Raw genomic sequence first — 26,262 nt, 5'->3', positions numbered from 1 at the left:
AAATGAATTAAACATGTCTCTGTTCATTCAAATAAAACTTCATTCATGGACACCAAAATTGGAATCTCATGTAATTTGCAAGTGTCGAAAAATACTCTTCTTATGATTTTTTAAAAAGCATTTTAAAATGTGAAAATACTCTTGGCTGTACAAAATCAGGCATCAAGACCAAAGTTTGCAGATCCCTGGAATAGGAAGGATGCTCAGCTTTATAAAGCATCACCATCTCGTTTCTTTCTCACACTAGCCTCCTGGGGGGAGTGAAATTATCCACATTCTATAAATGAGCAAATAGGCTCTCCCTTAGAGGTGAATACCCAAGACCTTACCTCCAGGAAAAGGAAGAGGCAAGATTCTCACCCTAGAGTCTTGCCAAGCACAACGAGTAATTACAGTTCTTTGAAGAAACATGCACTGAGTGTCTGCTTGCCACAAGAAACAGAATAAGACACAGCCCTGCCCTGAAGAAGTTCAAAGCTTAAAGTGAGAGCAAGACAGAGATGATTTCAACGGAAAGCAGTAAGAGAGAGGGAGAGATGCGGGGGGGCGTGAGGAGAGCCCAGGGCAGGGGTCTGGGGGCCGCCCAGGCAGAGTCCAGAGCAGCCGGGCAGTGGGGGGGGGGGAGCCGTCTGGGCGGTCACTGCTTGAGCCAGAACAAGGCGGCAAGAAACAGCGTCCTGCCTGGGGAATTACAATGAGTTCGGTGTCCCTGGAGTCCAAGAAGCAAGGCAGGGAGTCAAGAGTTGAAGCCGGAGAGTTAGATGGGGTTAGATCATAGATGGTGGGGGGCCTGGGGCTATCCCATTGGCTGTGAGGAGCCAGGCACAGATTTTAAGCACCGGCAGATTGTGTTTGATAGAGAATTCTCTGATGCTTCGTGGGAAATGTGTGTGTGTGTCGGCGGGGGCAAAAACAAGTGACATACGGGGGACAAGTTAGGGCACAGACTTGAATCAGGCAGGGGCTGCAGGAATGGGGAAGGGGCGATTGTATCAATATGCAGGCAGTTAAAACTGATTGACAGGGCTCGGGGAGGGCAGGGGCTCTGAGTGGAAGGGAAGGAGGGAGGAGTGGGGGAGGAGGTCCTGCCCTCCCCCGGGTTTCCAGCTGAGTGACCGTGGACATGAGTGGCACCAACTAAGAAAGATAATCGCAGAATGATAACGCCAGGCGCAAAGTGCTAAAGCAGCAGAACGGTATGATAAATCTGCCTGTAGGAATCAAAGAAGACTCCATCGCTGCAGTGACATTTAGGCTCTGTCTTTAGAGATGATTAAAAATTTGCCAGGAGAAAGAGGAGGAAGCGGAAAAGGGCATTCCAGGCAAAAGGTGCAGCGGAGACAAAGGCCCTGTTGATTTATATTGAGCGTGTGGTGCACCCAAACAACCCAGGTCTTTCTTAGCCAGGCAACTGTGAAGTCGTGGCTTCCAGATCTTTGCCCTGATTTGGGGCCCCGAGTCGGGGGGAGGGGGTAGCAATCACTTGACCCTCCAAGATTTGATATTGATAAATCAATAATTCTGTGCAGGAATTTGCAGTCCAGGCTTTCAACACGTCAGGATGCCTGAGTCTGACTCCTGCCCACCACTTTCTATCTGTGAGACCTCAGAGAAGTCCCCGTTCCCCAGAGTGTACAGTATGTGTAATGAGATCGCTCCCACTCACGGTGGGGGGGGGTGAGGATTAAACAAGATCACGCATGAAAAGCACTGAGAACAGCGTCTGGCACATGGTTATTCAATGTATTAGCCGTTAGTAACAATCCTATTAATACTATCATGACAGCATGAATCGACCTCCTGGAATGTCTGTTCGTCAGCCCAGTAGTTCCCAAACTGGCTCAGCAGAGCAAGTAATCTGGGACATTTGTCAAAAATTTGGATTCTTGGATCCCAACTCAAGACTCACTAAAACAGAATCTCAAGAGATGTGGGGGATGAATCCACATATTTAACAACTACTGGTGCACCATTGCGTGTGCACATATCCAACCCAGAATCTCCATCTCCCCAAACCTTGCTGAACTCCAGACATAGCACATACCTATCTTTCTGCCTTCGGGTCTTCAAGGTGAACAACTTTGCAACAAAAGGAACAAAGAAACAACTTTTTTTTTTCCTGTTCTGAACAATTCCATGCCATCTCCTAGCTCCTGTGTACATCTGAAAATGAAAATTGCAAGCCAACCTTTCCTCATTACTGCTTGGAGAATTCTGCCCCAGGTCAGCATGGGGCTGTCTATTCCTTTGTTTGAACACCACATCCTCTGGATTTTGCTTTTCTTTTGGGACATTATTCCATCCCCAGTCCTTTAGTAATCCCCCCGCTCTCCACCATCCTTCCGAGATGCAAGCAGTCTGCGAGTCCTCCCAGTCCACCAAGATGAAGTCCCCGCTGGCCAGAGGATCTGAACTCTTTTCGTGCAGCTCTGGGCGCTCACACAAACAGCTCACCTATCTTGAGTTTCAATTTCCTCTTACAAGTATTTGCTCTCCTCTTCCCAGGCTGAAGATCGACCTCCTTGTCTAAAAAGGACAGACGTGTAATAGGAGTTGAGGAGTTCTGCCTGCTTGTTAGTTTGAGCCTATCTGTTCCAGTTCTGAACTCGCAGGGACACCGCTTTTTGTTCTCAGTATAATTTTTCCGAAGCCTCAAGACCATGCGCTTCCAAGCCCTGAGTCCACTGCTCTCTTAGGGTCCCGCTGTCGTGGTGATTTTTTATAGTCGTCCTTGGTCACTGGCTCTGCTGTCCAACTTCCCCCCAAGTCGCGCCTAAATCCAAGCTCTTAAATATCCCACTGAAGCCACAGAGGACCCTCCCAGCCCCCCGTCTCTTCCTCTTCTTCCTGATCAAGATCACCGATCATTACTGCCTCAGAACTTCACATTGGAAAGCAGCTTGAACCTAATGGAGTCTTTCTCTTCTCTTTTTGCTCAGAAGACTGCTCACCTAAAACCTAAGATCACTTCCTTTTTCCTCTTCCACATAGTCTATGGTCGGAATCTGGTTAACAACTGAAGTACAGAGAAGTAAATTATCAAATGCAGTCCACCAACGTAGAAACCTCTTTTTACTTTATATGTCTGTTTCCCTTCTTCTTGATAGAAATAAAGACAAGAATGTGTTCAGACTGAGGCCTCTGTGCAAACCTGCTGAAGTTCAAATCCTGTCTCCATTCCTACCATCTATGTGACCTTGACAAGCTTCACTTCATCTGTGCCTCAGCCTCTTCCTTAATAATATCACCAACCATAATAATAACTACTGGCCTCATAGGATTGCTGTGAAGCATATAAAGGGCTTAAAAATAATACCTGATTCACCACAAATATTAGCCATTGTTACGATATAGTTGTTCTGTGGTGAAGACTTATCTCTTCGCTACATGAATACTGGAGAAACAGTTTTAAAGTATTTTGTGAAATAGGAATACTGACAAGAAACCAAGGAGACCAAGAGAAACTCATTCATAAAACATGTACAAAAGAAAACAAGTGAAATTCCTTCCATTATCTGTGATTTGTTGGGGGGGGGAGTGGCCATAGAGGAAGGGGGGGTGTTACAGCCGTGATAATACTTTTATTATGCACTTCTGTCTTCTAGACAATGTAAGTAAAAATAAATAATTGCTGAAGACATTTTTAAAGGGGTTGGTGGGGTACATGGTAATAGAATCACAGAACTGTTCAAGCCCAATTCTGCGTGACTAATTTTTTTTTAACTTTTTTTTAATCCTGTTTTTTTTAATCCCTGTACAATTACATTTGCCAGATTCGTTACATTTCACAGGATTCCGCCCGTGATGTGGGAGGCCACGTTAAGAAGATTATTCGAGAGCTAGTGCTACTCTTTAGAGATTTTTCTCTGTGTCAGTCATGCCACTGATGACACTTTGGATTTCATATCCTTTGAAACATGCTTCAAGTGTGCAGAAGTTCAACCCTGAACTTGGATGTTTTTTGTTTCGTCATGTACCATCCTGGAGGGAGAGCACAGCATTGTGAGTGGGTTCTTGAACCCTTCCTTGCCTGCGTGATACAATCTAGACCAGTTTAGGTGCGAAGAATACTGGACAGAGGCCACACACCGCCCCCTGTGACCCATCTTGTGATTTCCATCTATATTTCAACTCCATTATTAGTATGGGTCCTTGACTATCCCGAGGATCAGTACTTTTATTTTTTCTGATTTTCATTTATTTTAATCAAGGAATGACAAAGAGAATAGTCGAATAACAGTGTCAATGCTAGCCCAGGCACGGGACAAGTGTACTGAAATTGAGCTCCGAGCTAGAAGACAGCTTGATAGACAAAAATCTGAGTGCTCATCCGAGATGTGGTTTACAGAGTCGACTTCTCAGGAGCTGGACCTGTCAAACCCTAGGACCATATACAAACAGGCATCAAAGAAGGTCCACAGAGATCTTCGCAGTCCCCGATCTCTTCAGCTCACGTGAGGGGAGGCTGCCTAGGCATCAAGGCTTTGTCGGATGTCTATCCCAAAAGACATACAGTTTACCAACAAGTGCCCTGGATGCCTAATGTCAGGACAGCAACACTACAGCTCCAGGTTGACTCAGCTTGTAAAAGTGTAACACAATCAGGGAGACAGTGGCCCAGGCAGTTACGCAATTAAACCACCACTGAAAGTTCCAGAAGTGCCCAGGGCAACTCCAGGAGATGTGGCCAATCCTGCCTTCCATTGATGTTGCCCCGTCAACTCATTACACTTAGCAGAGACGGCAACATGCTCATACACAATGTTCAAAATTTCATCGAGTGGTAGAGGACGTAGCATCAGATTGTGTCTGTAATCATCTTGGGAATTCCTTTGATTAAATACACTGAGTATCGGTGATGGCTAGTATTTATCGAGTGCCTAGCAGGCGCCTGGAACGGTGCTACAATGCTTTCCGTGCATACATCTTAACAATCCTCACAAAAACTTGATGAGCTGGGTACTATTACTAGTGCTATTTTGCAGGCAAGGACGCAAACTGAAAGGAAATTGCCCCAGATCATTTAGCTAGTCAATTTAAGGATGATATTCAAACCTACACCAAAAGGCTTTGGGGACCACCCTTAACTACTGCGTGATCACACACACACACAAAATCAGGAAGCATACGCAAGCAGTGGCTAAGGGCTGGAAATTGTCCTATATGAATTATGACCAAGAGACAAATCCACCTGCTGCCATTGTGAACTTTTTCCTAAAATATGATTTTCAAATATGACTGTGATATATGTGAACAGAGCAATTTCAATGTTTCTGTTCACTGTAGGAAAAAAAATGAAGAGGAAAAGACATTCAGACAAACTTTTATAAACATCTTGTTTTGTTTTTCTGTTTGTTTTTGTTTTTAATGGAGGTATTGGGGTTTGAAGCAAGGACCTCCTGAATGCTAAGCATGTGCTCTACCACTGAGCTATTTCCCTCCCCCTACATCTTGTTTTTCAAGTCACCCAAATCTCTCCCCCTACCCTCAACCAATGTCAAACTCTTCTAAAAACACACATGGAAAATTATCAGTAAATACCTATCACGGCGAGGATATTAATTTTCAGTAGGTGATATGGGTGAGGGCAGAATGACAGTCTGTAACAGACTCTTCGTACACTGTCTATACCCCAGACTCCCTGGACTTCATGTACAATTAGGTCTGTTACATAAAACCTGGAGCATGGTCTCACTTTTTAAAAATGGTTACTGACGTTCCCAGTCCCTGCAACTCTGATTTAATTTGAAGAGCTGGCTATAGTGATGATTTATCTAATTTTCAGTCCCTGATAAGATAAACCCACCCAGATTATACCATTGTTCTCATGAGAAAATCACAGTCACACCACAGCTTCCAGAAAAGTGTTGCATTGAAGAAGGCTCTGTTAATAACAACGTCGGAGGTCAAAGTCATCCCGTACCCTGCTCCCTCGGCAGCACCCTGCCCGGCCGCGTTCTAGCAGGTTAAGCGGTGAAGAAGCAAACCCACCAGGCCTGCGTGCTAACATCACCAGTTTCTGTTTCAACTTGGGGGCGGAAGACTAGCACTTTCCCACCCTTGGTCATCATGAGTGGTTTACGTCTGGCCTTTGGACAATTTCAATAGCCTGTGGGGGGCGGGGGTGCTTCTTGCCATCCTGTGGATGGAACTCTGCTCATTCAAATACTCACACCTGTTTCCTTCTGAGCATCAGTCATACTCTGAATGGCCGTTCTCAAAGTGTGGTTTCGGGACCCCAGTGGGTCCCCAAGACCTTTCCAGGGGAACTGAAAAGGCAAAAACTATTTCCATCGTAGAACAACACTGTTTTCCTCGTCACCCCCACTCTCTCACGAGGGTAAAGAGGAGTTTTCCAAAGGGCAGGTGATGTGTGACACCTTCAGAGAGTAAATGCAGAAGCAGACACAGGACACCAACTGGACACCAACTATCTTCTACCATCTTCTGAGATTTGCAAAAGTGTAACAGCCCAACGCTACTCTTCCCACTACTTTCATTATTGTTTTGGAAAATACAGCTATTTTTCATAAAAATTGGTATTTGTGTTACACATGTAATGCATTTAATATTTTTAAATGAATTAAACAAATACCATATAATTTTCTCAGTTTAATTTCAAATATGCTCAAGAACGACAAAGATTACCTACATTCTAAAGGCTCATTAGGGTACCTGATGATTGTCCAGAGTCTAAAAGGGTCCTGAGACCAAGAAACGTGTGACCTGCTGCCCTAGCGAGAAGGGGGATGGACTGAGCTCATCAGAAGGCTGAATTTGGAAGAACAATCTGGGCCGCTGGTGCCCAGCGCTGTCCCCTACTCCTCCCACCTGAGAGTCGCAGGCCCACAGAAAACAAGCGTGGTGATCTCATTTTCCACGCTGGGAGCTGACGCGGCCCGTGCAGCATCTGGCGGGGGGCGGGGCCGGGGGTCCAGCCCTGCCTGCCGCGGAGTGAGCTCCCAGGTGGAATCCCGGGGTTTCTGCGTTAGCCAGAGACGAGCCCGGGGAGAAGGGCCACGCCCTGCTGCCCAGACCTTATCAGAACTCTGGGGATATTTTCCTTTCCTAACTGTTGACTCCGTCTGGCTTCTATTTCACTCCGTTCAGAACTTGGTTCAGGGAGGAGAGGTCCCATTTACTGGGCCCCTTCAGAGACTTCCGCATTTGCTGTACTAACTGGAGACCTTGAGGAATGATAAAAACAAAACAAAACAAAACAAAAAAAAAAACCCGGTGTTGGGGAACAAAACAGTCACAGTACTGGGGTTCCAGGCAGGGGAGAAGGGGTGCTTTTTCCTGGGGTGCTGACTGTGTTTTAACTTGGTGGTTTGCAGCCTGGATTGTGCATTGCGGTGGGTTTTGATCGTTGGGCAGGTAGCTTTTAACATCAAGAGGCTTTAATTCCTAAACCACAGGGTATTTTGATCTTGATGTGTGACCACAGCTTAGGGTGGTTATTCTCCAGGAAGGGGGCTGTTTACAGAGGTCGGGCCCAGAACAAAGACAGTGGAGCTCAGGAAAGGCTGCTGGCCAGGGATCTCGGGAGAGAGGCAGGACACGCGTGACCTCAGGCAAATGGTGAAGACTCTGGGGCGAGGGCTGTAGCAGCCTGGCCTTGGTGAAGGTCTGAGGCAGCTCAGGACTCCTGGGGGTGCCTGTGACCCCAGGCCTAAGTGAGGAGAGACAGATGAGGCCCAGGAAAAGGCGGATTATTTCAACATCTACTAGTGAGCAGAACAATATTTGCTATTTTTAATCGACAGTGAATTCAAGAGCCCTGTGTGGCTCTCACTTTAAATTATTAATGACAGGGTTACGAGGGCAGCACCGGATTGTCTGCCTCTAATTCTGCTCTGCATTCAGAGCCAAAGGAAGACACATCTCGGCTTCTCATACCCTGACCAAGGTTTCAGGGGTCAGCCTCCACCAGGCGATCTGGACTGGTCTCTACACAGTAAGGAGAAATCCTCCCCTGCCGACGGCCTGTTTTGGGCAAAGCAACCCCACAGCAAGTGGGAAGAGACTGAAAACACTTGCTCCCAAGACAGTGTGTCCCGCAGCCACCCACCCAGTGGAGCCCACGCCGGTGCCGGTGCCAGCGGCGGGCCAACAGTCTCAAGGGGCTCCCAGGGAAGGCCACGCAGGAGGTTTGAATGCGCTGGTTGCAAATCCAAGCTCATCAGGGCGAGGCTCCCGGCGGGAGGTTCAACTCTGCACTGAGTATTTACCTGGGGGGAGGGGACCCACTTGTGCCTTCAGGGACTTTGTTCAGAAAGCTGGCATTTGAGAGCCTGCCACCCGTGTCTGAGCTTCAGAAGGACCCCTGGTGGCAATCCCCACCCTTCTGGAGCTGCCCTTCCTTCTCGTACAGCACAGTCAGTCTCTGTAAATCTTCATCTCCCCTTTGAACTCTGTGTTTAGTTCAAAGGTCACAGATTATAGACAAGCGGCTTAGCCCAGCTAACATTCAGGAAAGGCTCGACCAGGGAGGGTTCTCTCCACCCACTGTGAGTCCTTCCTCAGATACCACCGGCTCCCCATCATGGTCTTTGCGACGTTCAAGGACAGGCTCTGGGGTCATAATTCTGCCTAGGAAAACTCTCCTAGGATCAGGATTGGTTTGCTTTCCAACTCTGTATACTGCACGACCACGGGCATCCCTGGCTTTACTGCACTTCGCCGATACTACGCTTTTTACAAGTTGAAGGTTTGCGGCCAACCCGCATTGTCAGAAGACTGTGAGCACCTTTCAGCAATAAAATATTTTTCAATTAAGGTGTGTACAGAGATTTGTAGACATAATGCTATTGCACACTTAACAGATCACAGTGTAGTGTAAACATAATTTTTACATGCACTCAGATACCAAAAACTCTGTGACTCCATTTACCATGATATTTTCTTTATCGCAGTGCCCTGGAGCCGAACTCGCGACATCTCTGCGGTGCGCCTCTGCTGCTGTGATCATCTTGGGCGCCCCATTAGATTTGAGGAGTCTTTACAAAGTAAAGCTATTGATCTTCTAAGACTTCATGAGGCTGGGACCCAGACTATCCTTTGAGAGGCCAGTCTCTGCCACTCTTCTGGGTGAGCACACACTTGATGGGTAAGAACGCAAACTCAATGGTTCATCCAAAATCCGTGGAAGGTTGATCCCCTACCTGATCCCCTACCTCCAAGGAGAGCAGCTGCACTGCCAACACCACTTCTGACCTCTGTCTACCTTTCTGGCAAGTTGGGATGAAATAACTGGGCATACAGAGACTGTCCCCTGCCTCATCTTTTTTCTGTTGGGAGCCCAGCCTTCCTCCACAGTGTGAATGTCAGTGTGCTGCAGATGAACTTACACACGGGATCCCCAGGTGGGCGGCTGGCCCTCACCCAGTGCTGTTACCGATGGGAGGCAGGAGGGGAATCCATTCTCCACATTCTCCACGCTTGTCTTTGTCACTAATAAAGGCTGTATTTTGGTTCTCTCTCTCTGTTGACTCTATTGTCTTATTTGTCCAGAACTTAGATGGGTAAGAAGCACTATTTCTCAGGTCTCTTCAAAGACACCAAAATTACCTACAAAGTCTCAAAGGCCAAGGCTAAAGATAAAAAAAAAAAAAGGCAGGACCAAAAAACATCCATCTACAACCATCAGGGCCACAAGTCCACTAGGAAGGCTGGACGCTGAGGGTCTGAGAGCCGAGGACCAAGTCTCTTCAAGTGCTCGAAGCCTCAGTGCTGGAAACAGAAAGTCACATCTATCTCTGGGTTACCAAGTGTCTACGGTTCTGGGTCAAGCCAGCTTGAGGTCTGGAAAAACAAGGGAATTCACAGAACTCATCAGTTACTCACATCTCTTAAAATCACCACTAAGGGACTGTTTGGCCAGTGACAGGAATGACCTACTGCCAAGGTAACCTATCCTAATTGTGGCTCAATGTCAGATTTTTCCATTCAAAAGGCCAAAGGTGCTCCCTGGAATTGAGATCCTTTAAATCTTCATTCTAAAGTCCAAATTCTCCAAGCTTTAATCCTACAAAATCTTGAATAGAAAGACTTATCTTGCTCCCACTGGGTCAATTCTTGTAGGCTTCCAAGGACCTGATTGTTAACAGGGAGGCAGAACACTGCGCAAGCCCGAGGGGGGTTCCCAGAGGCGTGCCTTTGGGTGAATGGGTTAAGCCAGGATTCATTCAGACTTCTGTAAAACGGGTAAAGATGAAAATGCATACTTATTTTAAGGGCTGGAGGTGAGGATTACATGAGACAATGCAGGCAGAGGGCTGGGCCTGGCACAGAGTAAGCACTCAGCAAATATTACATTGAATCACAAGTCAGCTTCCCAGAAGGCTCACACTCCTTGGAGCAATACCATACAAGCCATGACGGAAAACATTCTGCAAAAGCAACGGGCAACAAACAGCAAGGCCAGTTACAAACTTTATCCCATGGGCAAGGGTTCATACAACGCCTCAAGGAAGCCGAAAGGCCAAAACACATTTAAAAATGATTTCCAGCTAGTTAATAACTAAAACAATGCACACTGAAACCAAAAGGAGATACTATTTCACAGCCCATCAGATAGTTAAAAGTTTTAAAGCTTTACTAGAACATGTATACAAAAATTATGGAAAAACAAAATCACATACATGGTGCTGGTGGGCCAGTTTGGGAAAGACTCTCCCAGTAGCTAGCAAAGAGGCCCGGGCACAGAGCTTGTTACACATTACTGGGTACACACCAGCATTCCATCCCTGGGAGCTTGCTGGAGATGTACTGAATCAGAAACTCAGGGGATGGGCCCGGCAATCTACAAAGGTGATTTTTTATGCGAGCTAAAACTTGGGAAATGCAGCCCTAGGGTATCCCTGGCACGTGTGCCCAGGTGGCATACACAGGGATGTGGTAAAATTCGGAACCCAGACACACAAGCCCATCAACAATAAACTGAGTAAGTAAACTGTACCATATTCATAGCACGCAGTGACCTAGAGCAGTGACAATGCACACATTATAGCTACACAGCTCAGTCAAATGAATCTGATAGACATAATACCGAGCAGAAGAACCAAATCACAAAAAATACATTACATATTACATGCATGCTTATATTTATACACATATACATGCATACACACATTTGCATGGTGCATTTATACATATATGCATGATACATATCCATTTATATAAACACCTCTCTCTTACACAGTTACACATACACATAAAAGGAACAGATGATAAAACGATAAAGAAAAACAATGAATAATTACTACCAAAATGAAGATAGCTGTTACTTCTGGGAGGAAGGCGGAAAATGGGAACAGCACTCTGGAGACTTCCAAGGCACTGGTAATACTGTTTCTCAACCTGCCTGGCAGGTGTACTGACATATTTTTGTATGCTTTAATTATTGTTTAAATTCCATATATGCTTTATATAATCCTCTGCATGAACCACATTTTACAGCAGAAAAAGGGTTTTAAGAAGGTTGAACTTCATACGTATACAAGATAGAACGCGATGCCACCACTGCCTTCATTTTTTTACCTGCATTCAAAGGAATATCAAACCTAGGAACACAGGCTCTAACATCCGGCTGCTGGCATTTGAATCCCTAGCTCCACAACTTAACAAAGTAACTTTGGGCACCTCAGTTCAACCTGCCTGTGCTCTGGTGTCCTCATACGTAAACAGGAACAATTTTTTTGCGAATTAAATGAGTTAATACATGTAAAGTACTCAGAACATGCCCGGAATGTAGTAATTGCTCAAAAATGATGCAATATTATTAAGACAAGATGAAGCTAAGTTAAAAGGCACATTTTCTGCATCTAACTGTCAATAAATCATCCACATTTACAAGAACAATAAATCTACCTTCACTCTGTTTTTGCAGATTCTTTACTGGCATCAGCCAATATGGCAAAACTACCCTCCACCCTCTCCTCCCAACTGGGTCCTCATCATCATGTTTCTTACTCTGGTTCCAAGCTGGTCTCAAAACACACGCGCACGTGTGCACGCGCGCACAGACACACACACACACACACACAGATGCGTGCGCCTGCTTGTGTCTTACCAGAATATTAAAGAAGTAAATTACTGAAGCCAAAAAACAGACCTAGAAGACACCAGAATAGCTCCTGTTTGATTACCTGTAATTCCCAAATCAAATTGCTGGCAGGATAACACTCCACATATATTAATCCTGGTCCCTAATTGTATCAGCCTAGACAACATCTGTTAGAATTTAAGGAGGGATGTTAAAATACGTGCCCTTCAACCGTGGCTTCCGAATGTGACCTAAGGAACACTGGCAGTATTCTGTGCAGAGTTACAAGTTATCCCCCGGAACACTGAATACAGAACAAAGCTTTGAGCATGTCGAGTATTCAGACTTACTCCAATAATGAAGTTATCCCTTGATGATGTTTGGATAAAACCCCCAAATCGTCAATTAAAGATCTCACATCTTGTTCACCATGGGAGAGCACTTTTCTAAATGATTTACATTCTTACTTAACATACTTACTTAGCCCACTAACTTTTCATAACCTAGTGACAGATGCTACTTATCACCCCCATTTTACAAACAGACACACTGAGGGACAGAAACGTCACACGTGCTGTCGAAGTTCACACCACAACAAAGTGTCAGAACTGGGGCACAAAAACAGGTCATCCAGCTCCAGAGTCCACATTCTGAACCACTGTCTCCCTTAGACAGTCACACAATCAGAGAGGGAAAGAAGGAGATCCGAAGATCTTCGGCAATTTGTACTTAAGAAAGGAAGCGTTTCAGCTTAGAAAAACCGAAATTTTATTTGACAAATGACAGCCACTCATGTGTTATTGTGTGGATGTGCGTTATACGTATAAAATCTGCAGAGAAAAAGAAAGCAAGGTCCCTACCTCTTACCACGTACAAAAATAGATTTCAGATAAGTAAAATATCTCAATGTGAAAATATAAGGAGGTAAATACAATTTGATATAGCATGCAGTTTAAGAAGACTGTGTTTGGAGGTGGACAGTCTCAATCTATATCTTGGCATAGCCACTGGAGTACCATTCCAGAAACACATTTTATATATATCACACACATATCTGTATATATATGTATATACATATCTGTACATACATAAGTATATACATATCTGTACATATGTGTGTATGTACATAGCTATATATACATATATATGTGTGTATATATACACATATACACATATTTATTTTACTTTTTTTAATTATAAAGAACCAAGACTGCACAAAATAAGATATCGGAATCTTGACACTTCTTAAGAAATCCATTACATACACAAATACTAAAAAAAAGTAACCTCACTGTTTTCCAAAATGCTTTTACTCCAGGCTATAAAATGTTATAAGCTGTCTGCACATAATCCATTGTTATCTACCTTCAAACTTACCACTATCCCCCTTCTAAACAAAGCTCCACTGAGACCACCTCAAATGAAGGAAACGACCATAAACCAAATCACAGATTTAACTCAGTTTCATTTACAAGGTACTTAGCTATAAATCAATGGGTAAAGTAAATCAATGGTTATGCGCTTCTCCCCAGATGTTCTTAGTTATCTGTCAAACAAAAAAGACAGAAGTGGAAATCAAATTTAATGCCAGAAACACAAACACTGTATGAAAACAACTGCTTTTATGGTTAAAAAAAACTATGTGTAAGGGTGAAACACAAGTGAAATACAAATTAGGTATCAACAGGCTAGAGCCACACAACGAGTAGTGTCTTTTTAAATACTGGGAAGTAAAGTTCACTCATGTACAAACACAAATAAATTAGGACTGCCTTGAAGGAAACAAATCCTCAGTGGGTCATTACCTCTGGATGTGGGTTCCTCAGCCCTCCACCCTCCACCTAGAATCTAGGTCTACTGAACAGCTGTTGTAAACACACAGCAAAGGCCTCCAGAAAGACAGACCTTGGGACAAGTATGGCGCTCTGCATCTTTCATAGCAACCAAAGCTACACAAACACAAAAGAGGATCAACAATACCCAAAGAGGCACTGACAACCGGAAGAGTAGCTGGTGTGTGGAACGGTAACCCCCGACTTAACCTCTTTACAGATAAACCTGGGTAGGGCCTCATTGAGAAGTGGGTCACTAGTCAGCTCAGCGAAGGTATTAAGAAGCATCACTGAAAAGATTAGTCTTAACACCCCAACCTTCTGCTTGAAGACTTCAAGTCAAAAAGATATTTAGTGCTTTGTCTCCACCCTCCTCCTGATAAAGGGAAGGGCAGGAAAAGCCATAACTTCCTAAATCCAGATGCCTTTGGCTTTTGGCTGAAGCTATGTTGCCCATTTGCCAGAACTCCAGAAGAAGTTATCCAAGTAGGAAAATCCACAAAAGGTGTTTCGTGGTTTGACACCATAAACACTCAAGTGACCTTTAGCTGCAATGAAACAGTCTGTTCTTATTTTTGTTCTTAAATCAATTTTCACCTTCCTTAACCTCTCCGATACCTCTATAGCGTCCATGAGTCTGTCCTGATTTTGTGACTATTAAAAATATATGTACGACACAAAGATACAGACGATTCTATGGATTTACGTGGAAGATGCCAGCTACCAAACAACATAGTCTATGACTTCACAGAGTACAGGAAAAAGCTAAAGTGATCTATGCTATTAGAAGTCAAATAAATATTTACTGCTGAAGGGATGGCTACAATCAAAAGAGGGTACTCCTGGGATGCTGGAAATGCTGTGTCTTGACTGGGCACTGATTTAGTAGGACATTCAATTAATGTGCACCCAGCAGGTTATCCACTAATATATGCACTGTCCTGTATGTATTTGATATTTCCATAAAGGATGAGCATGTGTGTGTGTGTGTGTGTGTGTGCAAATTTTCAGTTTTGAATTTCCTGAAATATAATACAGGAAGCAAGACATAAGAACCCAATCTTGGAGATGCAGGCCCCAGAGAGACTCTTCTGGGGGTGGATACCAACGGAGCTGGAGAAGGCTCGTATTCTGACTCCAGAAAATACACTTTTCTTTCTTTACTGGGCCAGAAAGCCATAAAGAATGAACTTCAAACTTTGAACTGTTGTGTTCACCAATTAAGACAACAAAAGAAAAAAAATTAAAGTGGTCACAGCCTCTAGTTTATTAAAGATTTATATTAAGCAGAGGGAACAAATTATACCCTTTAAACTCACTAAATTTAATGTTTTTCTTAGTCATTTACTTCAGGGTTCACTTAACAGCTCCACAACCAACTAACAGACGTTTTGTTCACGATTACAGTCAAGCCAACTGTATCCACCCACCAACAACAGGTCAAGTTACAAACAAAATAGCTCTAGGCTTTCTGGGCAGCAAACAAATCAGTGTGTACGCTGTCACTCCACAAAACATTCACAGAAATTTGCTGTAGTAAGTCCTTTCGAGATGTGGACATAATATATTTTTTAAAAGATGCCAACTAATTTCATTTGTGGGAGAAAAAGTAATTCAAACTATACAAATGTGGAAAATGTGCCATTAAACATTAAAATATTTCAACACCTAGTGATAGAATCTCTTGAATTTATTTTTACAGAAAAGAAGGCCGAAAAAAACAGTTTCAAAAAAAATGCATAGCTTGAGGCTTCCTTGGCTTTTAGAAAGTACTTTAAGTTCCAAGATTAAGAGAAAAATTATTTTTTGAGTACTTATCAACATATTATTTGTTGATCAAGACGATGTGAAGAACATTAGAAAACTGATGATGTATCATTTACAAAGATTTTTTTCTTCTTTCTCTAAAAGGACATTTTTTTTTTTAAAAAAAGAACCAAAGTCCTAACAAGACATTAAATTTTGGCATCAGATACCAAAATAAGTCAAGACAGCTAAGGTTAAAATTGAATAGAAAATGTAACTCAAAAGTTGACTACTTTACAAAAACCTTATAAATTCAGTGGTGAGGAATTAAAATTCCCCTCTAATTCGATATTCATTCCCTGAGTATCATTTTAAAGGGGTCCTGGCCTGGCAGAGGGAGAGAACTGTGCAGTCAGGCTGACCTCTACTACAAACAGATACAGTTTTACTCTACATTCTCACAATAAATACTCACAATGTCTGACTTCCACTTTCAACATCTCTAAAATGGGAATAAAACCACCTATGTCACAAGGTTATAGAAATAATTAACTGAGGTAACATATTAGTTTCCTTCCCTGAAATTAAAAATACTTCATTTTTAAGGTTTCGTACTATGAGACATTGGTTTGAAAAAGAAAAGATTTGAAGAGATGGCAGTAAATATGTGAAGTTCCAAATAGTTTTACCTGGTATATGCCCTCTTCTGAGTTAAATGAATGACTTTTGATTATTACTAAAAATTAAATTGTAAAATGTCTTAGAACTGCATATGGGGAAAACATTGCACATGGGAATCCTTACTGGAAGCAGTAATACAAAAGTTTGATATTTAATGCAACAGAAGTTGAATAAACTCAAAATTTATTTTAATAGTGAAGATAAAAAGAGTCATTTCACATTTCTAGTTCCAATAAATTCTGGAATAATAAAGATTCCAAATTATGATCTTTTAATTAACTTTTAAAAAACTAATTCCTTAATCCAACAAAACAAATTATATATCAAAATTGGGGGGGGGTTAATCTCTGTATAAATATTTTATTTATATTTTATTTTTATAATTTTGTTGTGGGGTAGGTAATTGGGTTTATTTATTTATTTCTTAATGGAGGTGCTGGGGATTGAACCCAGGACCTCATGAATACTAGGCATGTGCTCTACCACTGAGCTGTACTGTCCCCCCTTGTATAAATATTTTAAATTATGATGGTCAATTAACATGTTTTCAAAAAATTAACACAAAATCAGTATTAAAATTGTAGTATATGGTTGTACATAAGTATACTGTCAAATTAATTCTTTTAATTAACATAAAAATAATACTAAAATTATATCATACAGAATTACAATATTATTTATTTATTATTTTATTTATTTTTAGTATATTTATTTATTTATTTATAGCATATTTATTTATTTATTTTAAATTTATAAAGAATAATACAGGTAGGTATACTTTATAAACGGAACCCTGAGAACAGATCATGGATCAAATACTTCTCCAAGTTGCTTGATTACGAATGCCATATTATATTTATAATAGCACCTCCTTTTAAATGACTCAAGCTGTTTTAAAAGCATCACCCAACTAATTCTTTCAAGGCTACTTGGGAAAAATAAACCCAAGTTAAAGAGTTTTGTTAACCGAGGCTGTAGACCAGAACATCTGATTCCAATACTAAACGTTCTTCTGTGTCTCAAGTTCTAGGTACTAGTATGGTCCACTTTAGATTACCCTTTCACTATCAGAACAGACAAATAATGAAATATTCATTCAGTCAAGAGAATATAAGAAATAAGAAATACATAATGGTTTAACCAGCTAGTATATTCTCTCACGCACAGATAACTCAGCACAGTGTGGTCATTCCATGACATAACATGGAAACTTATCTATCACACTAACTCCCCATTAAATTAGCCCATCTTCTTTTGACTTACTCACGGTTCAGCCTGCTATAGTTGTTCTCAACCCAATTTTATGATGTTCTAGTGTTAATTTAGGTCATCTTCATCTTAGGTCTACTCTGCTTGACTTTTTATTCTTCTATCTTCTATCCATAGCTTCTATCTGGTGGCCTTTGTCCAATTTCTTTTCATTCAGAGGCCCTGAAACCCCACTGATGATTCTGGCTGTCCTTCCCTGAAGGTTTTCTAGGTGCATGACTATGGCCAAAAACATTGGGTGGTTTAACAATCATTTTCTTGACATGGAAGTAGAACTAAAATGTTTTATTCCACACAGTAGGGGCTCTCAAATTTGACTGCACATTACTACATAATTTATTGACTCAGTTCCTACCGACGGGCTTTTAGAGATCCAACACATCCAATCCTTTGTAACTATAAACAATGCTTCAATGCATATCCTTATAAGTGTATATACATCATATGTACATCATGAATACAGACATAATCTGTAAAAACGACTAGAGGAGAACTTGCTAGCTCAAAGGGCTATATTCTTAATGCTGATCCACATAACTCATTTTGATGGTTCTCCTGGAGACTACCTTCTCGCAAAGAAACATAAAAGCATAAAGTAATAGAGTAAATAATTTTTATTCTTAGTAATATTACACTTCCCTTCCTTGAAGCCGAACTCTCGCTTACCCGTACTCCCAAATAGTTTGCTTTTAGTGGTAAAAGCAGCAGTCAATGGAAAAAAACACTTAAAAAGTCAAGCATATAAAAAATACAGATGTCTTCTAAACTATCATATATGATAAACTATTGTTAACAACCCCTCAAAAATCATACTTTGTCACTTTGAGTACCTGAAAATCCCTGCATTTCAGGTTGAAAATTAAAGTCATTCCAACGTCTTTGAAAAGGTATCATTTTGGGATATTTTAAGCAGCCCCCAGAGTCACAGAACTAGAAAGTCCCTTAGAGAGCAACTTAATCCAACCAGGCCCAAGATTTTATTATTGAGGAAAATGAGGTCATTGGAGTTTAAGAGACTAAACAACATCTGGACCAGATTAGAACCCCAGGCTTCCTGCCCTTGACCCTAGCTCTTGCCCTTGACCCCAGCTCTTGCCCTTGACACTTTATGAGGGCAGCTCATCTGCACAAAACAAAGTTATTATATACATATACATACACATGCAACTCAAGACCTTGAGTGCCCTAAGTACAGCTGGAAGCTCAGACAAGAAAGTCCACTAAGTCCTAAAGAGGCTAACCAAGTATAGGAATGAGCAGTATTTATGCTTTACTTCAAGTTTCCTTTTAAAAACTCTATTATAACACAAATCAAATTTTTCAGAAGGTCCTACTTAGTTCCCCAATTCACCTTCTGCCTACTTTAAACTCATCGCTTTGTATTCGTAGATGCAGCTCTTAATGTATCTATATATACCTCCTCCCTGGCATGAACAGGGTTGTTTAATTTAAAACTTATCGACATTTAGTTAAATATACGAAGACTAGCATGTGCTCAAGTTAACTGATATAATTTACTGAAAAATTATGACAAAAATAAATTTGCAAAAGGGAAAAACAGAAATGTGAAGCATAATGATTTGTTGGTACAAATTATGTTTCAACTTATAGTTCTTCACCCAACTTGAAAGTAGATTCTAGAAGGTGTACTAGTGGCAGATGTCAAATGATTACTCAAATAATAAAATCCAAATTCCAAACCTATCATACTTTTTAAATGGTTGATAAAATTCACCACAAGTCTGTGTAGTGCTTAAACTTTATTATGTTTTATATTTGAGCCAAAAGAACAAATCTGAATGATGTTAACTTGGGCAAAAATGATAGAAGGTATACACAAACACTAAATTTCTTAAATAACAGCTCTGATTTTTTTTTTAAAGTCACTCTTCTAACTTGAGACTATCCCTTTGAAAACAGAATGGGGATTTGAGTTACTTAGGGTTTTTTTTTTTAAGGCATTTTAAAGCAAGATTAACTGTTGCTTTAAGTCTTGGCATTTCTCGATTAATAACCCTAAAGCTTAATGAGGCACAACAGATTTAAGAATTGAAGATTTTTAATGAAAACGGAAATTAAGCACAGTTTGGTTCAATACACTGTCACCAAAAAAATCTGCTGCAAGAAGAATTGCATCTCTATATGTAAAAAATACAAACCATCTAAAAAGAACTTCCTCTTAAAAATCTCAGCCCAAACTTTTGGAAGAAGGTCAGGGCTGATTTTGATGAAGGTATTAAACTCAAAAAGTACACTCTGTAAGTAAATTCTGAACTTGCAATTAAGGCTTCAAAAATTATATATAATTTAAATTTGTGTATATATGTATCATTAAAAAATGCTTAAAATAATATTTTAGGATACACAAATTATTTTTCAAATTGTACCTAGTAGGTTTGCAATGCACCACCTATTAGTAATGGCCACATGCAACAAGTTTAAAAAAGGACAAAGACACACATAAGTAGAATAAACTGTGAACACCAAATGTTAATTCTCCTTTACTTGTGCAAGAACTTGTTACAAACATGGGAAAATCAAATAAACATGGAGAATATATATGTGTTCTATACTTAAAATGGCTATTGTATCCTAGATTTTCCACATACTAAAACAAAGCTTTTTTTTTTTTAACATTTCATGTGTTGAATGTTAATCATTTCAAAGTCTATACCTAATAGGTGAAAATCACATATGGTTTATGCCTCTTTTTTTCATACATCCTTATCCAGGGTTCAAAGCAGGATCTGTGTGATAAGACTAAGAATCCAGAATATCTGTGAATATTAAGGTGATGTCCTTGATGCTCCATCACCCAACAAGCGTATTTAAATTAGAACAATGGAGCTATGCAATTAAAATGTGAACTAGAAAAACTAAACAGGTTTCTAATCTATTAATTACTGGATGGGTAGTAAAAGTAAAACTGATTTTTTTTTCCTGATAATAAATCTACTTAAGGATTTGGAAGTCACTAGTATAATTTAAAAGGAAAGCTTGTCATAACTTTTTGATATCCCTTGATTAGTGAAATTTAATGCTCAAAATCTGCTTCTTTTTTATAGGACAATACTAATACTTTAGGCTAACATGAGGGAGAACAGAGACAATCTTAAAGCTGAATATCATAACATGCAAAGTTGACTAGAATTATGTAAATCTAGGTAATAGAATCAACTAGCAAAGAATCTCTCAAAGTGAAAAAAAAAAAGTGTTCCAAGTAAAACAAAGAACACTTCAGTTAATGAAAGGCATGAAGTCCTTTTGAATATTCAATCATTATTCTTTAACCAGTATGAAAAAATAAGACAGCTTGGTATCTACACTAATAACCTACTCATTCTCTTTTCTGAAACTCTTGACTCCTTACCCTGGCCTGCAAACAACAACAACAACAACTAGCCTTTTAAAAGCAGATGACTGCAGAGGCACCGTGTTCACCTTGAGGATAGATCTTTGTTATTCTGGTGAGTAAAGCAGATCATCAGCACAAAGTCATTTCCAATCTCAGAATGTACAATCCACATGGTGCACTTAACCCTAAAACTGTTGTATATACTGCTCTGCTTCCACTTCTAATGACCTTGCAAATCACTCAGTGTTACTGCTTCAATCAGAAGACTGCCAAACAACTTGATGGCAAAGTTTTAATCTCCCCTTTCGTCAAGGTTTACAAAAGTCAACATGACATCAGCCTAGAAGAAACTGAGAAAGAACATACAGTGAAAAAGAGAGGCGTGTTATTTGATGTTTACAAATGATATTTTTAAATGCTCAAGAAAAAAGAAAGAAAGAAAGAAAATGATCTACAAAATTCACACCTGGCCTTCAAGGCAGATGACTCAAAGAGGAAATGAGATTGCTCCAGTAGCCCCACATTTAATCCCATAGCATTAATGACCAACAAATGTCTCCCCCTGTCCTAACTTCACTGCACAATATTCAATTAAAACTTACTTTCAGATCAAAAAGTTAGTGGGCATACCATCTACTGCCAGACTCACACTTTTAGGATTTATTATAATTTGCTTGTAAACTAGCAAGACCACTCCATGATATCCAAACCGTACTGTTTCTTAAAACAAGATTTTTTAAATCTATGACATCTTTGTTTTAAAAAAGAAATTTAATGTCCGCAGGATTCTCAAGTTTATCTTGCCTTCCCTTTAACTTCAAACACTTGAAGTAGCACTTTTTTTTCCCTATTCTTCTCCCTTCAGCCTAACCTCTTTAATAAACCCCATTTTAAAAGAAGAAACAACAAATGAAGTGACAAGAGATAAAAGAATGAGTGTGCGCTCCAAGAATAAAGGGCGGTTTTATAACAGGAGGTACTTTTGTTGGCAAGTGACTGGCAGGTCTCCTCCCCCAAGTTAGAAATTCCATCCACTCCCCAAAAGTGCAGAGGCCAAAAATGTCTAGTCTAATAGTCCTGAAACCCCAGAGTCAGAAGAAAGCCAAGGGGGCGGACTAGCGGGTGGGGGGAGGGGAGAGAAAAAGACCAGCAGGAGACGAAAGAACAAAAGGAGAAACCCAAGAAAGGAGAAAGGAACGGCGGGACCCGGGCGGCCCGACAGCCAGTGGGAGGAAAAGAGCCGGAAAGTGGGAGAGCACGACACGGGGGAGGAGAGCGGGGAGCCGGGCAGGGTTTCTCGGCGCACCATGGACAGGGCTCAGCGCGGCCGCGGCCCACACCCCTCTAGGGGGCGGCGGGAGAGCGCGCGCGAGACCACGGGCGCCGGCCCCGTCCCGCCCCCGGCGCCCGAGGCCGGAGCGCGCTAGGCCCTGACCCGTGAAGACCACAGAGGGGGACGATCCGCACCATCTGTCCCTGCCCTGGTCGTCCCAGGCGCAGAGGTCCTTCCGAGAGCCTCGTTCGCACTTTTTGGGGCGGCCACCGGCTGGCCACCCCCGGCGGCCGGCAGTGCGCAGGGGGCCCCTCGGGCGGATTTCCCCGGAGACCTTGCCAGGCAGGGAGGGCGGACACGCCCCTCTCCCGCAGCCGCTTCGGGCCCCCACCGCCACCGGGGGCAGACGCGCGACCCCCGTCTGGCACCCACTTTGCTCGGGGGTCGTGGCCACGGCGCGCGGCATCGCTTCCCCGGACCCGGCTAACGAGCCGGGAGGGGCCTCCGGGCATCCTCCGGCCGGACGCAGAGATAAAGTTGGGCGCTTGACCGGGCTGCGGATCGGCGGCTCAGAGTGGGGAGAGAGCCTGAGACCTGCCTTGGGCAGGTGCTTCCTGCCGCGGAGGAACCTCCCAGTACCGACTCCAGGGAAAAGCTGTCTGGCGCTCTCCTGAAGGCGTGAAAAGTGCGGAGGCTCCCAGTAAAGGCGCCCCCAGGACGCACGCAGGGCAGAGGCAGCCGGACAGAAGGAGAGGAATAATAGCCGAATAACGGAACTTCTCCCCGCCCGGCGGGATGAGGGACGGTGCGGGGCCAGGGGTTGGGTGCCGAGGCACCGACCCGCGTAGACTATTCGGGGCAAGGGGGCGAGATTTTCTTTCCAGGTAGGACCGACACAGAAAATTGTTAGGGCAGGAGAACAAAAATAGGAAGCAACTCCGAGCTGGGGTAAAGACAATAGGACAGTGGAGCCCTCGGGCACCGGGAGGCGCGCGGGTGCCAGGGTGCGGTGGGGTGGAGGCAAGTCCCGTAACTAAGACACCAGAGTGAGAATTCCTTACTGCAAACTCGCGACCCATCCCTGCAGAAATAAACAAAAATATTGGAGCAAAGTGCAATGCGAGGAGTGAGAGGCGTAGAAAACTGCAAAACCGAGTGCTATCCTCTCTCTCCCTTCTGCTGCCTAGAGACACCCCCCCCCCCGCGAGCTCGCCCTACCCCGCACGAGGAGCAGAGGGGGCCGGCAGTCAGCCCCTTTTCGGGACCCTCCAAGAGAGGCGTGGGAGACCCGCTGGCCGCGGCAGCCCTGCCCCGGCGCCCGACCCGAGCCTCGTGTCTGCGCAGCTCGGCCGCGCGGTGCGGCACCTCCCTTCCCGGGTGCGCAGCCCGGCCCCGCAGCGGCGCGGGGAACAAAGGGACCCGGCGCCGCCCGCCCCACCCCGCCCGCGGCCCGGCCCGCCGGGACCGCTGCGTACCTGAAGCAGGGCCGCTAGCAGCGGCAGCAGGGTCCGCGGCGCTCCCACTATCCGGCACATGGAGGCGGAGAGGGGCCGAGCGAGGAGCCGGAGGCGGCGGCGGCAGCAACGGCAGCACCAACAGCGGCGCGGAGAGACGGCTCCAGGCAGTTTCCACCCCCTTCCCTTCCCCTCCCCACCCCACCCCCTTCTCCGCTGCTCTCCGCTCCCCGCCAATGGAGAGAGAGCTGATGACAAATAGCGGGCCGCGGAGTCCGCGGGACTCGCACCACGAGTAATAAAACAGACCGAGAGATCAAGGAGCTGGGGAGGGGGCGGGGGAGAAGGCGGGAGTGCGCGTGAGGGGTGTGAGTGTGTGAGAGTGTGTGTGTGGGGGGGGGGGGGGCGGCCGCGGTGGCAGCACAGGCGGCTCTGCTCCGGCCCAAAGCGCAGCGGAAGCCAGGAGGGATGCAGGCGGCAGGGACCTCGGCCCGTGGAGGATGCGGAGGTGGACGTGAAGCGGTTGGCGCTCCCCAGGAGCTCCGCAACGCGAGGTTTAGGACTCGGGGTTTTGCTTTCTCCGGGTCCCCTCTCCAGGGTCGCTTGGCACGACGAAGACGCTGTGGAGAGCGCCGCGGGGAGGGATCTCCTGGCCGTGCGCGCTGCGCCCACAAAGGGCAGCAGTCCCGCCGCCCGGCGCCTCTGCTGCGTGGGGACTGAGGACCGCTTCTCGGCTCCTTTTTCCGGTCCCCCGGAGAGTTGGAGTCTGGTCTCCGGCCTGTGGACGCGCGGGGGTGAGGCCAGGGGCCGGCGCGGCCGCTCCCGCCGCGGCTCCGTCCCGCGCAGCTGCCGCCGCGGCCGCCCCTGCTGCCCGCGCGCCGTCACCCACCCGCCAGTCCTCGCCCCGCGCCGCTCACTCGCGCGCGCCACCCCACGCCCCGCCGCCGCCGCCGCCGCCCGCGCGCCCTACTCGGCCTCCGCGAGCGCGACCAGGGCGAGCCGCCGCCGCTCTCCCCGCGCCCGCCCGCCCCGCGTGCTGCCCGGCTGCGCAGCCCGCTCCCGGATCCGATCCCCTCCCGCCGCCACCGCCGCCGCCCTCGCCCCCGCCTTCCTCCTCCGCCGAGCTTCCCCGCCCGCGTCGTGGCCAATCGGAGGCCACCAAGCTGCGGCGGTAGCCGGCCGGATCCGCGGCAGCCGCCCGCCCCCGCCCCGCCGAAGCGCCCCATTTTTGCTGCAGCCCGCGGGGGGTCGCCGGAGGGAAGCCTGGGGTGCGCGGAGCACCGCCCCGGCAGGTGGAGGGGCTGCGGGAAATGAAAGAACTTGCGCAGCAACTTGATTGGTGGCAGGTTCATCTTTGGACCGCGACGGGGAATCAGATAGGGATTAGGCAGTGGAGGCGAATGCCTCTTTCGTAGCCTAACGCACGCTTCTCTTTCTGTTCTGTCATTCTTTTGAGAAAGGCTGTTTTTCTGGGCAAGGGCAGACACAGCCAACTAGCGACGCCGACAAAGCCCATAGTGGCCCTGGTTGTCTGCGACGTTTGCCACGAGCCACCTGCGGGCCGGGAGGGCGGAGGCCCCGCGGCTTCCCTCGGGCGCGCGCAACTCTTCCCTCCTTTGCGGATGTGCTGGACAGCCCAAGTTTGTGTGTTTGTTTTGTTATTTTTCCCTCTGGGGGTTTGAGGGTGCATCTTATTTTATCTGAAATCTCCCTTTTTCTGTTTCTCCTTGTTAGTGGTGCTATTGACATTTTTAAACAAATGGTTTAAGGGACTTTGACTCCTCCCTACACCACCCCCAACAACAACAAAAGTAAAGAAAGAAAAAGGGGGAAACAACCTAAAACCCAAAACTTGCCGTGAAAATAGGATTATCTAAGAGATAAAACGGCTGATTCAGAGTTCGCACCAAGTCAAGGATTTCTGCTTCCTCCTTTTAAGGCATAAGCGTGGAGTGGAACACAAAAAGTGAGAGACTTTACAAGTTTGGGTTACAGGCATTTGTGGAATGGAGGGAGGGGTGAGGAGCAATTGATTTTGGCGAGGTAATAAGTTTTTTTCAGAACCCTTTTTTTTTTTTTTTTAGGCTTTTCAGGTAGATGAAAATACCGGTTTTTTTTAAGTGTTTCAACACTTCGGAGGTCGTTGAACTTCGTTGAAGTTAATGAAAAATACTGCTTCGGGTAACAGAAGTTTGAGCATTATTTGAATTTGAGTTTCAGGATACTGATCATTTAAGAACTTGATAATGAATCTCTCAAAATCGAGTTATTAATTTCTTTGGTGTAAGTGATGCAGCTTTTAATAATGTAGTGTTGCTGGCTAGGTTTTTAAAAATTCAAAATTCATAGGGAAGTTTATTCAGTTTTAATTAAAACATAATATTGTAGGCCTTTTAGAAATGAAACTCAAAAATTCTTCCTGGATTTTCTTTTCAGAAGAATCAGGAAGGCCATGTTAATTAAATTTAAAAACAAAGGATTCCACTTGTTCTTTCTCTTCCTTCCTTGCTGGAAATTATTGTCACACTATTATTAATTGCCCTAAAATTTCTCCTTGCAGTAGGGTACTTCTAAATTCCATTTTCAGACAGTCAGGCATAGTAGTA

General features: G+C 44.3%; 1 protein-coding gene across 1 annotated transcript in view; it reads right to left on the bottom strand.

The window, feature by feature from the left end:
- Positions 1-24,476, bottom strand: part of CDH2 (cadherin 2) — a 192,701-nt gene extending 168,225 nt beyond the window's left edge. The window contains exon 1 of the mRNA XM_072949068.1: positions 23,678-24,476. Within this exon, the coding sequence (XP_072805169.1) occupies positions 23,678-23,737 (60 nt within the window). The 5' untranslated portion in view covers positions 23,738-24,476. The remainder of the gene's footprint in view (positions 1-23,677) is intronic.
- Positions 24,477-26,262: the final 1,786 nt, after the last annotated feature.

Source organism: Vicugna pacos, chromosome 24 (assembly GCF_048564905.1).
Source record: "Vicugna pacos chromosome 24, VicPac4, whole genome shotgun sequence".
NCBI classification, from domain to species: Eukaryota; Metazoa; Chordata; class Mammalia; order Artiodactyla; family Camelidae; genus Vicugna; species Vicugna pacos.
Note: the sequence above shows the minus strand (reverse complement) of the source record. Positions and strands in the feature narration are given on the sequence as shown.